This window comes from Drosophila miranda, assembly GCF_003369915.1.
Source record: "Drosophila miranda strain MSH22 chromosome Y unlocalized genomic scaffold, D.miranda_PacBio2.1 Contig_Y1_pilon, whole genome shotgun sequence".
Taxonomy (NCBI): domain Eukaryota; kingdom Metazoa; phylum Arthropoda; class Insecta; order Diptera; family Drosophilidae; genus Drosophila; species Drosophila miranda.
In genome coordinates, this window is record NW_022881603.1 from 28,226,688 (window position 1) to 28,244,059 (window position 17,372).

General features: G+C 41.5%; 1 protein-coding gene and 1 pseudogene across 1 annotated transcript; one reads left to right on the plus strand and one right to left on the minus strand.

The window, feature by feature from the left end:
* Positions 1–9,361: 9,361 nt before the first annotated feature.
* LOC117189958 (NADH dehydrogenase [ubiquinone] 1 beta subcomplex subunit 3-like) lies at positions 9,362–10,006 on the plus strand. The gene is made up of 3 exons (XM_033395038.1): positions 9,362–9,439; positions 9,510–9,654; positions 9,720–10,006. The coding sequence occupies exons 2-3, from the start codon at positions 9,527–9,529 to the stop codon at positions 9,907–9,909; spliced, it is 318 nt and encodes a 105-aa protein (XP_033250929.1). The 5' UTR covers positions 9,362–9,439; positions 9,510–9,526; the 3' UTR covers positions 9,910–10,006.
* LOC117191576 lies at positions 9,930–15,882 on the minus strand (annotated as a pseudogene).
* Between the last annotated feature and the right edge of the window lie 1,490 nt (positions 15,883–17,372).

Genomic DNA, 17,372 nt, shown 5'->3' on the forward strand with positions numbered 1-17,372 from the left:
AAGCCCGAAATGAAATGATGTTGTCAGTGCGGAAGTTAGGTCCGATGGGTAGATCTGGTACGTTGGGAACCCCATATTTGTTAGTAGACTTTAAATATAGTATAACAAAAAAAGTTCAGTGCATATTATACCGCATACCTGTCCACACATTAAAAATGTAAATACAGTTTTTCGGGTACTATATTTTGTTGCTTTGTATTCAGCTGTCACCTGTGTAAAAAAAAATCCCCCAATGAGTATTGGGGTATATTAGATTTGTGGTAAAAGTGGATGTGTGTAACGTCCAGAAGGAATCGTTTCCGACCCCATAAAGTATATATATTCTTGATCAGCATCAGCTTAGAGTAAAACATTAGCGCCTAGATCTCAGAGACTACAAAAGCTAGAGCAACCAAATTTGGTATCCACACTCCTAATATATCGGACCGAGACGAGTTTGTTTCAAAATTTCGCCACACCCCCTTCCGCCCCCGCAAAGGACGAAAATCTGGGGATATTCAAAAATCTCAGAGACTATTAAGGCTAGAGTAACCAAATTTGGTATCCGCACTTCTGTTAGATCTCACTATAAAACGTATATCTCAGAATTTCGCCCGACCCCCTTCCGCCCCCACAAAAGACGAAAATCTGTTGCATCCACAATATTGCACATTTGAGAAAACTAAAAACGCAGAATCATAGATAATGACCATATCTATCAGATTGCTGAATCTGGATCAGATCAGATCATTTTTATAGCCAATAGGAACAAATCAATTTGCAGTGGCTACGCAGCGCCCGACGTCACGCTCAGACTGATTTTCTGTCTCTCTCGCACGCACTCTTTGTCGTGTCGTTTAATATTAGCGGCGTCTGCCGGAGGAGAGCCATACTGACTTAGTATCGGGTATAACCGTAGAGTTGCGGTGTCCGCAGCAACTCACAACGTTCCCCCTCGTTTTATATTCATATTATAGTTTATTTACAGACGACTCGCAGTGCTTTGTGGACGTTCGCCTCATTGACTTTGCTCACACAGCGTTTGTGCCACGCAATGGCAGCATGCTACCCACTCCGCCCGTGGCCCCCGTTCACCATGGACCCGACGGCGGCTTTCTCACCGGCCTGGACAGCCTCAATCGACTGCTCAACGAGATACTGGCAGAGGACAGGATGTAGACAGAGTTCGGTGAAAAGAAGTGAAAAGAAACAGTGAGTGGAAACTAGAGCGGAGAAAGGAACACAAGTTAAAAGTACAATTTAATTTCAAAATACCTAAATTGTTGTAGCAACATGTGTTAAATTATGAAACAAAATCAACTAATCTTTAGAAATTCGAAATGTGATTCAAAAGAAACCTATTTAACCAGATATAGCCCCCCAAAATGAATGGAACCTCTTTTAACCTTTAACCAAGCATAACCTTAAGAGCAGAGCAGAGATTGGAACAGATTTGGTCCCCCTTGATTTTTCAAAGCATTTGCCAGCAAAGAACGCAACACACTACAAAAATGAAAAAAAAACCATAAAAAACGCTTCAAAAGTAGATGAAATGTTTATAGATTGATAGATTAATTGAATGTTCGTGCTTTCTGCATTTCCAGATCAGAATTAAGCTTAAAAGTGTTCGATGGAACTGAATATGATTTAACCGTTTGTGAGAATTCTTTATGAATATACACCTATATAGTGACATATCTATAGTCCATGCTCCGCATACCCTTGTCTATGTCTATTACCCTGCACCCACAATACTATAAACAATACGACACCCTCAGCTTCGAACCCTCATAAACAATCTCACGCTCGAAATGGACCACGCGTAGCCGATTGCAGGCAATGTAAACAAACACCCTAAACTGGAAGTTGAACATAAAACAATAGATGCCGCCCTAGAATCCAGCCGCAATAGAATCCAGCCGCACCAGAATCACGCCACTCTTCAGAGATCAATTACTAATCGATTCTCAAGAATCACACCATCCTAGCTGACCAATCAGAGGACCTATTCTCAGCCACCCCCAAGTAATGCAACACCGATCATACGAAGCGGAAGCCTTTCATCAAAAGCCGCCTTTCCCACATATCGATCGAGTCACGTACTCCATCTCCGAAGCCGAAGTCGAAGCCAACGCCTCCGAATCCAAATCCGAATCCCAAACCGAGCATCATAATATAAATAGTCTGCATCTAAGAAGCCAAGTCAGTTCTGTTCAAGACAAACGTCAATCGCGACACCGTCGGAGAATTCAACCAAAGTTAATTCCGTTCAAGACATCAGACCTCAGTCATCGTCGGGGAAATAACTAACCAATGTACGCTAAGTTTAAGTGAAAGAATAAAACCTTTTTTTAAAACTTAAACTGAAGTTTCGCATATTTAACTGGCGCAGTCGGTAGGATCTCAGTTAAAAGTGAATCCTTTTTTTAAGACGATCAATTGGCGTAGTGACAGTTACAGTGCGTAATAACCTACAGTGATCAGAGAAAAAGTAACGCTAATACTAAAGAGTCCCGCCAAAGAACCTACACACGATTGAAACTCAATTAATATTAGAAAAAAATAAATAAATAAAAAGAAATCAACATGCCGCTAACAGAAGTACACCTGAACCAAGCCTTGAAGTCAATCAGGCAAATTCCACCATACGACGGATGCCAAGAACGCCTAAGCTCGTTCATAAGCAGGATTGAGTACATCTCCGAATTGTACCCAACAGAAGACATCCGGCAACAAAGCATCATGTACGGAGCCACTGAGGGTCAACTGTGCGGACGAGCACAACTTTTATCACAAAGCCTTCAACCCAACACCTGGACCGATCTAAAAGCAGCCCTAATCAGCAAATTCAACAACCACACTCCATACGAAACGCTGCTACAACAATTACACGACACCAAATTCAATGGGAATATTCGTAAGTTCGTAGAGGAACTAGAAATTAAAACAAATGTTATAGTAAGTAAACTAAATCTGGAGACTAGTCCAGAAAATAAGATAATCTTTAAAAACGCTCTGGCAAATGCCACCAGACATACCATAGAAGATGCTCTACCCAATAAACTGTTCATCATTTTAGCAAAGAAAGACATTTCTACTATGGCTAATCTAGAAAAATCAGCTCAAGAGTTAGGAATCTACGAAAATTTCGTAACTGATAACAAGAATCACGAACACACAAGAAACGGAAATAACAATCGTAGGAATGTTGGAACTTATTACCCTCGCTATAGTAGTAACGATTATAACAATCAAAACCCAAGTACTTCCAGAAATAATCATGGATCGAATCGAAATAATTCAGGAAATAATGCCGTAAATAATAAAGGATTATTTAACGAATTTAGAAATTCCTTAAACCAGGGCAGAGTACAGAATCCTACAAACTATCAAATCAATCAGACTCAGGCAGGTAGCAGTGCACCAAATCAGCCAGTCAAACGATCTAGGGAAAGCCAAAGCGGACAAATGAAAATGGATGTAAATTTTCAGCAGAGTGCCTCGGAAGAAATCGAGGAAGACCAAATATAGAAATAATCGTAAATAATAAAAAATTAAGAGGTATCGCGGACTCGGGATCGTCAATAAATATAATAAAAGAAAACTATACAGATTCCAAAGTCGATAGCGACAACCTCACCGTCCATACCATCAATGGACCCGTCCGTCTGACTCAGAGCATTACACGTAATGCAACCAAAAACTGTCCGACAAAACAAAAATTTTATATTCATAATTTTTCTGAAAATTATGACATACTCTTAGGCAGAGAATATTTGATGGCCAGCAAAGCCGTCATCGATTACCGAAATGAAACGGTAACGTTACGAGAAAGGTCATACCCAATCATCCAAAGTGGAGAAGCAATTGCCGTCGGCAAGACCGCACACAAAGGTGTTAAGCCATCTTCAAAGGAAGATATAACTACACCTAAGTGCCTTGACCCATCTCCTGAAGGAGAGCAATACTTCGCTTCCGCATTAGAGAATGAATTAAGGGAATGCAATTAGCTAAGGTTGGAACATTTAAATGACGAAGAAAAGGAGAAACTAAAGAAAGTTCTCTATGAATTTAAGGACGTGCAGTATAAAGAAGGTGACATTTTGACCTTCACTAGTACTATAAAGCACGAAATTAAAACCCATCACGAAGATCCTGTATATCGTCGACCATATAAATATGCTCAAATACACGATCAAGAAGTGACTCAACAAATCAAAGATATGATTAGACAGGGAATCATTCGTAAGTCGAATTATCCCTATAGTGAACCCATCGCTATGATACCAAAGAAAATAGATGCTTCAGGAAAGCATAAATATCGTATGGTAGTAGATTATAGAAGTCTAAACGAGGTGACAATCAAGGATAAATTTCCTACACCCAGAATGGACGAAATACTAGATAAACTAGGTAGGTGCCAATATTTCACAACAATCGATTTAGCTAAGGGATTCCATCAAATTCCTATGGAACCTAGCTCAATCCCAAAAACAGCTTTCTCCACGAAGCATGGTCATTATATTTTCCACTTCATTGGAAGAACACCTGTTGTACCTAAGGAGAGTATTTGGAAAGTTGAGAGACACGCCAACTTAAAGCTACAAATGGATAAGTGTGAATTCCTGAAGAAAGAAACGGAATTCCTAGGCCATGTAGTAACAACTAACGGCATAGTTCCTAATCCAAAGAAAATATCTGCCATAATAAACTTCCCAATACCCAATACAAGCACAAAAATAAAATCATTCATAGGTTTATGTGGATTCTATAGGAAATTCATTCCCAACTTCGCTAATATAGCAAAACCTATGACACTCAAATTAAAGAAACGAGCAGTCATAGACCCAACAGAGGAAAAATACGTCGAGGCCTTCGAAAAATTTAAAGTACTTATCACCTCAGACCCCATCCTCGCATTCCCAGATTTCAACAGAATGTTCACGGTAACAACCGATGCAAGTAACATTGCATTAGGAGCAGTTTTGTCGCAAGACCACAAACCAATCTGCTATGCAAGTAGAACCTTAAACGAACACGAAATCAATTATTCAGCAATAGAAAAGGAATTACTAGCTATAGTTTGGGCAACTAAGTATTTCAGATCATACCTGTTTGGTAGAACGTTTGAGATATTGAGTGATCACAAACCCTTGATTTGGTTGAATAACCTCAAGGAACCAAATATGAAGCTACAACGATGGAAGATCAAATTAAATGAATTTGACTTCAAAATAAAATATTTACCCGGAAAGGAGAACCATGTAACCGATGCGCTATCAAGAGTAAAGATTAACGAAAACCTACTCGGGGAAACCATTAATAGTGATTGTACAACGGTCCATAGCGCGCAAGAAGATAATACAAATTATATTCCACTTACAGAGAGACCAATCAATTACTATAATAGGCAAATAGAACTGATTAAAGGTAATGAGGATAAGGTAGAAACATCCCACTATTTCCACAAGATACTGATAAAAATCACATATACCGAAATGACAGAATCATTAGCAAAAGATATAATAAAGGAATATGTGTGTACCAAAAAGAGTGCACTATATTTCCATAACGAAGTAGACTTCCCACTGTTCCAAAGGGCATTCCTGGAGATAATCAGTCCAAATCACTTCACTAAACTGATTAAATCCAGTACCAAACTCATAAATATTCCGAACTACTCCGAATTCAAAGAACAAATATTGAAGAATCATAAAGAGCTACTTCACCCAGGTATCGAAAAGACCACTAATTGGTTTAAAGGAAAATTCTACTACCCCGATTATCAAAAGTTAATCCAAAATATTATCAATGAATGTCCTACGTGCAACGTTGCTAAAACAGAGCATCGTAATACCAATCTAACCTTCGAAATCACCCCTGAAATACAAAATATCAGAGAAAAGTATGTCATGGATTTCTATATCATTTCCTATCATGCATTGATATATATTCTAAATTCGCTACCCTTGTAGAAGTTAAGAGTCGTGACTGGTTAGAAACCAAGAGAGCCTTCATAAAAGTCTTTAACGAAATGGGCAAGCCACAGGGAATTAAAGCCGACAAAGATTCAGCCTTTATGTGCGCAGCATTGCAAGCATGGTTGAATGCGGAAAATGTGAAAATCGAAATCACTACCAGTAAAAACGGAGTTTCTGATGTAGAACGACTACATAAAACGATCAATGAAAAATTAAGAATCATTTCAAGTGAGGATAACATAGAAAACAAGCTCACAAAATTCGAGTTAATTCTATACACTTATAACCATAAAACGGTTCATAATACTACAAAAAGATCCCCAGCCGATATCTTCCTGTACGCCGGACTACCAGATTATAACACCCAACTGAATAAAGTTAGGAAGATCAATCATTTGAATAACGATAGAATCGACTTTGAAGTAGACACACGCTACAAGAATGCACCCCTAGTGAAAACAAAAACAACCAACCCGTTCAAAAGAACAGGGGAAATTAGGCAGGTAGACGAAAAGCACTTTGAAGAGAAAAATAGAGGCAGGAAAATCACCCACTATAAAACGAAATTCAAAAGAAAGAAAAAATCTATTAAAAGTAAATACGATAATTGCAGAGTACCCGAAGAGAGTACTGGGAATCCGGAGCTACAACATGATTAAGATCATAATCTTACTAATGTTCACCGTCCTACAGTCTTCCGGACAGAATATAGAGATAGATCCCATCAACTCAAGGAATGGATATCTCATATTCAAAACAAATACCATTAACATACCCATTAATTATGAATACCATTATCTAACAATTAATATAACAAGAACAGATGAAACATATCAGAGTTTACTAGAACAGGCAACCCAATTTAATAACGTAATCCAAGTTCAATATTTAATCGAGAAATTGCAACGTGAATTCAACGGCATCAAAATAGCCAAAAGAAACAAAAGAGGCCTTATAAATGCAGTAGGCACAGTATATAAATATCTATTTGGAACATTAGATCAAGATGATAAAGTCGAATTAGAAGGGAAAATAAACAATCTGGCTAGCCACAGTGTTCAAGCTAACGAATTAAACTTAGTATTTCAAGCAGTAAATTCTGGCATAGAAGTTGTCAATAAATTAAACAAGGATAATGATAGAAATAAGCAACTAGAGATATTAATATTTAACCTCCAACATTTTACAGAGTACATAGAGGATATTGAATTAGGCATGCAGCTAACAAGATTAGGGATCTTTAATCCAAAATTATTGAGGCAGGATTACCTGAAACACATCGATTCAGAGAAATTATTAATTATCAAAACATCTACCTGGTTGAAATCAGACACTAACGAAATACTAATAATTTCCAACATCCCACGAGAGATCAGAAATATTCCTATACTTAAAATTGTCCCATATCCAGATGAAGATAATAACGTCCTCACCGACCTAACGCAAAACAATTATTACGTTCTAGAAAACGAGGTATATGAAAAAGAATCAAAACGAAAAATAAATGACGAATGTATTTCAGGAATAGTCAAACAAGTAGAAACAAAATGTCCATACACCAAAGCACACCAAAACTTTCAAATAAGTTTCATAGAACCCAATATATTGTTAACTTGGAAATTACCAAAAACCATATTAAACCAAGATTGCCTAAACCAAGAAATAAAAGTAGAAGGTAACGCATTAATAATAATACATAATTGCAGTGTACAGTTAAGCGAATTCTTAATATCCAACTCCATACCAGAATTTGCACAAAGCATCTACATCAACAATAACGTAACAAAAATTAAACCATTGTCTTATTTGCAAACCAAAGAAATCGTAATAGAAAATACGCGATTAAATAATGTGTTACATGTAAGCTTAATACTACTATTTGTCATAATCATAATAGGATTAATCTACAAATTGTTTAATCTAAGTAAAAGCAATAAGCCTAAAACCGACCCGCACATAGAAACACCCTTAGACGAAGACGAGGAATCCCCAGCAGGCACAGTTTTAGACGCACCTGAACTATATCCAAGGATAATCGCCTGAGGACAGGCTTAAATCTAACAATGGGGGAGTGACATATCTATAGTCCATGCTCCGCATACCCTTGTCTATGTCTATTACCCTGCACCCACAATACTATAAACAATACGACACCCTCAGCTTCGAACCCTCATAAACAATCTCACGCTCGAAATGGACCACGCGTAGCCGATTGCAGGCAATGTAAACAAACACCCTAAACTGGAAGTTGAACATAAAACAATAGATGCCGCCCTAGAATCCAGCCGCACTAGAATCCAGCCGCACCAGAATCACGCCACTCTTCAGAGATCAATTACTAATCGATTCTCAAGAATCACACCATCCTAGCTGACCAATCAGAGGCCCTATTCTCAGCCACCCCCAAGTAATGCAACACCGATCATACGCAGCGGATGCCTTTCATCAAAAGCCGCCTTTCCCACATATCGATCGAGTTACGTACTCCATCTCCGAAGCCGAAGTCGAAGCCAACGCCTCCGAATCCAAGTCCGAATCCCAAACCGAGCATCATAATATAAATAGTCTGCATCTAAGAAGCCAAGTCAGTTCTGTTCAAGACAAACGTCAATCGCGACACCGTCGGAGAATTCAACCAAAGTTAATTCCGTTCAAGACATCAGACCTCAGTCATCGTCGGGGAAATAACTAACCAATGTACGCTAAGTTTAAGTGAAAGAATAAAACCTTTTTTTAAAACTTAAACTGAAGTGTCGCATATTTAACTATATATGTATTGTATTTTAAGAGTGATTAAGGGGCATGCGGATCATGCGTTTTTGTAACTAGCTTTTACAATACAATGCAAAATGACAAATCAACAAGAGTGTAAGGAACAGTATTTCGTTATACTAGAATGTATCTATTGTATGCTTTAAACCGATTTCCAATTTCCAATGGTAGTGACAGTGTTTTAAAGTAAAGTGATCTATTAAAATAACCACAAAAACAATATATAAGTTAATTAAAAGAATCGCTATTAATATATAAATCCTGCAAATATTACTATTACTTATTGTGTAACTAGAGAATTAAATGAAATATAATTCATGTATATTTTCACTTAAGCACGTTTACAAATTACAAATGTTCTACGGATTTACGTTTAAATAATAAAGAAATATTCGAAAAATTAAATCTAGCGAACGCTTTTTTCAAATATCGATAGACGTTATCTTCAGCACAATCTTTTTGTCATTTTTTAGCCCCTTTAAGCGATATATCGATAAGTCAGCTGGGAAAGCCCATCGTCACATTGATCATCTCTAAACAACTGTGTGTACTTTATTAATTTTATTTTTCTGATATTTTCTCCGAAATTCACATAAACAAGGGTGTTATTACAGTTAAAGTTGAATTTAGAGCTTATTGTGCTTAATTCCTATTCATTTTATTTTGCCCAGTAAGCCGAAGAACTTTCAAAACATAAACATTCTTATGTAATTGTTCAGGGATAGGTTAAACTTGCAAATTACACGAAGAATCTAATTGATTTGGTTTAAATTCCAGCAAAGGCACAGCAAACAATGGGTGGACATCACGGAGAACCCTACAAGGTGCCACATCCATCGATCTACAAGGTGGAAAACGTGCCACAGCTGGTGGAAGTGAAAGAAGCTCTGGGTCGCCAGGGATTGAGTGATCCATGGCTGAGGTAATTGCATTCAATTGCGATGTATTTGCTGTCCTATTTGATATTAATTGTTTGGATTCTTTTAGGAATGAAGCCTGGCGCTACGAGAAGAAGGCCTTCGGCACCCACAGATCTCGTCTGAACGCCTTTCTCTTCCGCGGTCTCGGCGTTGGCTTTTGCGCCTTTCTTGCGACCATCGCCGTCGAGTACGGTTTGGGCATTGGCAAGGGCCAGGGCGGCCATGGGCACGGTCACGACGACAAAGGCCACCATTAGTGAAATTAAATAAACATGTGTTACGCTCTGAATTAATTTTATTCGCAGTTCATACTGTCGATTAACTCCAAACTAAAACAAGCCTCCAATCAATTGATCCTTGGCTTTAATTCCTCGTAGCACGAGCGCAAGAAAATTTGTGTCTTCTTTCCTGGATTGAAGTGCTCATGGCCCTTTGACCAATCGTATCCAACCGCGTAAGCGAATATTTGGCCATTCGAATTAAATCCGCACTTGGTTATAGACTGATCCATGGCATCGCTAGACTTGAGCTTAGTACGGGCGTCCTTATCCCAGAAGCTGAATGTGCCATCAGAGCCGACTGTGACCAGAGTGCCATGCACCGGATGGAATGCTATGTCGTTTACGGCGTAAATGTCCTGGAAGCCAGAGGTGCTTGTGGAGCGATGACACTTGAACGTGAAGTTATCTTTGGGATTAGCCGGATTCACGTATTGGATGGCCACGCGACCCTCAATACTGCCCAAAGCGTATCCAGTGGGCTCTTTTTTCTTATCCCTAAAAATCGATATGGTGCGATGCTGATATTTCAATGGACTCTCCTGCCGCTTGTACTCGCTAGGAGTGTTCTGCAACGAGTATATGATGCAGTGCCCACAACGGCCATGGGATACTCCACATCCGCACAATAGCAGCGTTCAGGTAAGTTAATTGCCATCATTGGGTTGGGCGATCGGGTATCCCAAAACTATTTAACAAAGGAATTAGGTTTTACTGGGCCGTCAGCCATCGGGTGCTACAGGGGGACAAACGGATGACGGGTCGGCTCGCACAACTGTGAACTCGGAACTGAGGCGCAGCCGCTCCGGTTAGTAATACCCGGTGCGGTCTGCGTCACACCCCCCTAGGACACAGAGGGTTGCGAGCGAACCGTCACCCGCCGTAACTGTGCACACCGGTGGAAGTGCGACTATACTCTCCCCGTGAGGCCGGCTGGAAACAGGTCCTAGCACGGTCATGTCTCTGCTAGGATGCTGGAGAATGGTAGTCGGGCGGAGAGAAGAAAACTCTCAGTGAAATTACCCCAATCCAAGGTGACACTGTTATATGCCGAGGGATGCATGGCCGGGGGGGTGCCCGGTCGCTAATATGCGGACTCTGGATACCTGCCGACCTCCAGTTTAAATCAGGCTTCCCGGGGCAAGCGGGCTATGCCTCGGGTGACCATCCCCTTCCCGCCTACTCGTGGGAACTACTATGCCAAATAATAAATATATAAAAACCAACAAAGGACAGGAGACGAGCGGCTTTCATCCTGTCCAACGAAGACCCGAACTTCAAGGCGTCAGCCGAAGGAAAGGAGCAGAGGCTGTGGGCCTGCTCAATCCTTCCACTGTTCCAGCCAGCCAAAGCCGGAAAGGGCGCAGCCAAGGCCCCCAACAAGCGGCAACGCTCAGCGGAGGACCCCGAAAATCAACCAGGCCAAGCCCAGCACGCCAAGCGGGTGAAGACCCACCTCACGAACCGGTCGTTCGCTGAGGTGGCGAGGGGCAAGACCCTGATCGGTGTTCTGGACAGGGGCGCCGAGGACGGCCATGTCCCTCGCGATAAGTGGCACCTGGTGGAGAACGAGCTCCAGGTCCGGTTCCTACTGGAACTGGAGGAGAACGGCGGACCACCGCCAAAGTGTGAGGACGCAGGGTGGCATCAAGGCAAGGTGAAAGCCATCGCCTGCCAAGACGCTCGCTCTGCGGCCCTTTACATGAAGGCGGTGGCGGCCCTAAAAGAGGTATATCCAGGGGCGAAACTGGAGGCCGTGAAGTGGGAAGATGTCCCTAGTCGCCCGAGAGCCAGAGCGTGGGTCTCGGCTAAGCCTGCAAAGCCTGAGAAGATTCTCAGGTTACTGCAGGTCTGCAACCCCCACCTTCCTACAGCCGATTGGAATGTGGCAAAGGTGGAGGATATCCAAGGGCAGAGGCGCCAGATTATCCTCGTCCTAAATGAGGAATCCATTGATCTCCTCGCAAAGTCGGACGGTGTAGTGGATTATGGCTACAAGAAGGTCACCATATCCACTTACAAGTCCGATCGCAAGGGCAGGCGAGCGGAGGTCGAGCCAGACCCGGAGCTGCCGGAGATCCCGAAAGAGGGGGCCTCGTGCGAGGAAGACAACCCGGCTTCGGATGCGGCGTCCATGATGTCGGACGACATCTTGGACGACTACGCGTTCGACGAGAGCGACCTAGCCAGAGGTCTCAGCCACATCGTTGTCGGGGAGGAGCCGGAGTCCCCTGACAGCGATCTAGAAGCAACAATGGTGGAGGCGAGCCTCAGGAATGTCGTTGACGCTCCTGCAGATAAACCTCCACCATTGTAAGGCAGCATGCGCTGCTCTACGGCTCCACCTGGCCAAGGGTGGAGCCGACATAGTCCTCATTCAGGTGCCCTGGATCCTCGGAAACAGGGTCTCCGGTCTGAGGACTTCTGACTACAAGCTATATGTAGCTGAAACCGCAGGTAAAATTCGTACCTGCATTCTTGCAAAAAGAGAGTTGCACTTATTTTTGCTCCCAAATTTCAGCAATGAAGACCACACCGCAGTGAGCCTCGAAGGCCAGGAGCGCTCACTGAGGATCTGCTCCGCATACATGGGGCATGAACAACCAGACCCCCCTCCACACGCGCCTTTCCGGGCTCTAGTCGCAGACTGCTCGGCCAAGGACATCGGCCTAATTGTGGGGTGCGATGCCAATGCACATCACTGTCAGTGGGGAAGCACTGACACAAACGAAAGGGGTGAGTACCTTTTCAGTTACTTATTGACCACTCAGATGGTCTTATTAAACCGTGGTAGTGATCCCACCTTTATCATTAAAAACCGCAAGGAGGTCCTGGACCTCCACGCTTGCCTCTCATGAGATACAGCGTAACATTGAATCCTGGAGGGTCCTGGAAGAGCACTCCTTCTCGGACCACAGGTACGTGGAAACTGTCTTCTCCTTCTCAGTACCGAAGCCAGTCCGATTCCGGAACATCAGGCGGACAAACTGGACTCGGTACTCTGATTACCTCTGTCGTGTTCTCCCTGAGCCCCCATCTGAGGAGGAGTTCTCCACGGAGGCCACGACTCGTCTTCTTAAGATCTTTACCGACGCCTGCAATAAGGCGCTCGACAAAGCATGCCCCTCTGGCAAGAACAGAGGCCGGAAGAAACCTGAATGGTGGAATCCGAAACTGGGTGAACTCCGGAAAGCCTCCCGGAGACTCTTCAATAAAGCTAAGGCTGAAAACGTTGAGCAAAACTGGGCCGAATACAAGGCCAGTCTGTCAACCTACAACAAAGAACTTAGAAAAGCTAAACGCGCCTCCTGGCGTAAGTTCTGCAGCGAAATCGAGAGTAACTCAGAAGCCTCACGCTTGCGCAGAGTTCTCTCGAAGACAACACCCACCTTGGGCTACTTGAAGAACACCGACCAGTCGTGGACTACGTCCAGCGAGGAGTCGCTAAATCTTCTCCTAAATACCCACTTCCCTGGCTGCGATGAAAACAGACCCAACTACCTCGCGCCTCCTTCTGTCGCCTCAAATACCATCCTGAGACTGCTAAGCCAGGAGAACATTTCCTGGGCGATCAGAAGCTTTAAACCCTACAAGTCCGCGGGGCCAGACGGCATTTTCCCTGCCCAACTGATTCACGCGGGACATAAAGCCATTAACTGGCTCAAAATAATTTACGAGGGAATCTTCTCCCACGATAATATATATGTGGGTAATATTTTTTAGACTGGCGAAATTATTATTGTGTGGATTTTTTGTATCATCTATTATCAATTGGGAGATAGTTTACGATATTTTTGTGCTGTTTCACGTCGCGAGATAAGATGTGCCGACTTTTATTTCTACTCATCTATGCACAGGGTAGCTGCACAAACTTATCGGTATTTTAGTGCGATAAGCGGAACCTATCGGCGTTTTATTTTGAAAATTACAATACTGTAGCCGAGTTTGATTGGCATGAAAAAAATCATGGTTTTCAGTCATAAAATCATCTAGATACAGTAGTATACAGTAGAGGAACCTGCCTCTGGTGAATTCAAATGAAAGTAGTTTTGCAAAATGTTAACATCAATGAGACGGTATACCAACATTCTCACTCCTACCTAAAACCTGTTGCAGATAACACTCTTGTATAGAGTGCCAATCATTTTCCTTGGAAAATAAATATCAGGAATGCTCTTCTGAGTAAAATAAGACACAGGCATTCCGCGCATAGCGGATCCAATCGATTGGCAGGACTGTCCCGATCACGAAAAGACATGTCAGACAGATCGGCCATACAGAAATAGACATGTACCTTAATTATTTGCAAAAGCAAAAGTTCAGTTCGGTATATCTCGACGAAATGGTGAAGGACCTACTTAATGGTGCCGGTTTTTGCCCAATTTAATGATGTAATGGGGTTTGATTTATTTAGAAATTATGGCAAAATCACAGGTTGTGCTGCGAATACCCTATTTTATTTACAGTCACGTCACACCAGCTATATGGCTGGTAAATATAGCCAGATCGAGTGTAAATCGTTTCTTTATAAAAGTGCAACTGAGGACTCGGGCTTTACAGCTGCCTCTGTTCACCTGCTTTTGTTTATATCGCCGAGTATTACTGTATCGAATGATGAAGCCACATATGAAAGTGGTTTAAGTTACTTTTGTATTGCATCATCCCTCAGTAGAGGAAGGGCTGCATCATCCTAACGAAACTCAAAGAATACGTTTAATTCTGCACCACTGTTAAATATTTTAGGGATGTTCTTGGACGATTCTAAATCACTAAAAAGAATCCTACTTAAAAGCGAATGATATAAACGCTTTATCTTTATATACTGAGGCATCGTATCCTGTTTATACCGCCTAGTACCAGTAGATAAGCCCGGAATGAAATGATGTTGTCAGTGCGGAAGTTAGGTCCGATGGGTAGATCTGGTACGTTGGGAACCCCATATTTGTTAGCAGACTTTAAATATAGTATAACAAAAACAGTTCAGTGCATATTATACCACACCTTAAAAATGTAAATACAGTTTTTCGGGTACTACATTTTGTTGCTTTGTATTCAGCTGTCACCTGTGTAAAAAAAAATCCCCCAGAATTGATATTCGGCACTCAATTTGCAAGGGCAAATTTCAGTAAAAGCGAAATTTATTTATTTAACCAGTATATTGATAAAATCGTATACCTTTTTACACGGGGTGCTTTTTCCAGTGACAAAGAAAATAGGTCATTGAGATTAAGAGCGGGGGATTGCTTGAAAACCACAAACATCAGCCTCGCATCGCAGTGAGTAAGATATTAATTCTAAGAAGTTATGAATGGGAATAAGACAACTGAGTATAACAGAGTAAGAGCAATGCCCCCGCCGAAGAACTCAAAATACTCAAAATGAGTATTGGGGTATATTAGATTTGTGGTAAAAGTGGATGTGTGTAACGTCCATAAGGAATCGTTTCCGACCCCATAAAGTATATATATTCTTGATCAGCATCAATAGCCGAGTCGATTGAGCCATGTCTGTCTGTCCGTCTGTCCGTCCCCTTCAGCGCCTAGTGCTCAAAGACTATAAGAGCGAGAGCAACGATGTTTTGGATCCAGACTTCTGTGATATGTCACTGCTACAAGAATATTTCAAAACTTTGCCCCGCCCACTTCCGCCCCCACAAAGGGCGAAAATCTGTGGCATCCACAATTTCGACGATACGAGAAAACTAAAAACGCAGAATCGTAGAAGATGACTATATCTTCTAGAGTGCAATCTCAACCAGATCGTATAATTATTATAGCCAGAATCAAGAAAACAATGGGATACTCCACATCCGCACAATAGCAGCGTTCAGGTAAGTTAATTGCCATCATTGGGTTGGGCGATCGGGTATCAATGGGAATGCAATGTGCTTGGGCTGAACTCCAATGCCGAAACAGAGTCGTCGGGCGGCGATGCCACCTCGAAATCGTTCATGCTATTCGATGATTGTGTGGCCCCAAACATGATTTTATTCTTTAAATGTCGGAAAATTATTAAGTTTTTGTTGTTGTCGTCGCGAATGTTGTATTGTGTATTGCTTAAAGATGAGAGCAGATTAGAGATGCTAAATATATATCAATACATCGATAATATATATGTGGGTAATATTTTTTAGACTGGCGAAATTATTATTGTGTGGATATTTTGTATCATCTATTATCAATTGGGAGATAGTTTACGCTATTTTTGTGCTGTTTCACGTCGCGAGATAAGATGTGCCGACTTTTATTTCTACTCATCGATGCACAGGGTAGCTGCACAAACTTATCGGTATTTTTGTGCGATAAGCGGAACCAATCGGCGTTTTATTTTAAAAATAACAATACTGTAGCCGAGTTTTATTGGCATGAAAAAAATCATGGTTTTCAGTCATAAAATCATCTAGATACAGTAGTATACAGTAGAGGACCTGCCTCTGGTGAACTGGTGAATTCAAATGAAAGTAGTTTGCAAAATGTTAACATCAATGAGACGGTATACCAACATTCTCACTCCTACCTAAAACCTGTTGCAGATAACACTCTTGTATAGAGTGCCAATCATTTTCCTTGGAAAATAAATATCAGGAATGCTCTTCTGAGTAAAATAAGACACAGGCATTCCGCGCATAGCGGATCCAATCGATTGGCAGGACTGTCCCGATCACGAAAAGACATGTCAGACAGATCGGCCATACAGAAATAGACATGTACCTTAATTATTTGCAAAAGCAAAAGTTCAGTTCGGTATATCTCGACAGAATGGTGGAGGACCTACTTAATGGTGCCGGTTTTTGCCCAATTTAATGATGTAATGGGGTTTGATTTATTTAGAAATTATGGCAAAATCACAGGTTGTGCTGCGAATACCCTATTTTATTTACAGTCACGTCACACCAGCTATATGGCTGGTAAATATAGCCAGATCGAGTGTAAATCGTTTCCTTATAAAAGTGCAACTGAGGACTCGGGCTTTACAGCTGCCTCTGTTCACCTGCTTTTGTTTTTATCGCCGAGTATTACTGTATCGAATGATGAAGCCACATATGAAAGTGGTTTAAATTACTTTTGTATTGCATCATCCCTCAGTAGAGGAAGGGCTGAATCATCTTAACGAAACTCGAAGAATACGTTTAATTCTGCACCACTGTTAAATATTTTAGGGATGTTCTTGGACGATTCTAAATCACTAAAAAGAATCCTACTTAAAAGCGAATGATATAAACGCTTTATCTTTATATACTGAGGCATCGTATCCTGTTTATACCGCCTAGTACCAGTAGATAAGCCCGGAATGAAATGATGTTGTCAGTGCGGAAGTTAGGTCCGATGGGTAGATCTGGTACGTTGGGAACCCCATATTTGTTAGTAGACTTTAAATATAGTATAACAAAAAAAGTTCAGTGCATATTATACCGCATACCTGTCCACACATTAAAAATGTAA

Coding starts and splice junctions, on each gene's coding strand:
- LOC117189958 (XM_033395038.1), top strand. CDS start 9,527: ATGGGTGGACATCACGGAGAACCCTACAAGGTGCCACATCCATCGATC. Junction 9,655..9,719: donor TTGAGTGATCCATGGCTGAG/GTAATTGCATTC, acceptor GGATTCTTTTAG/GAATGAAGCCTGGCGCTACG.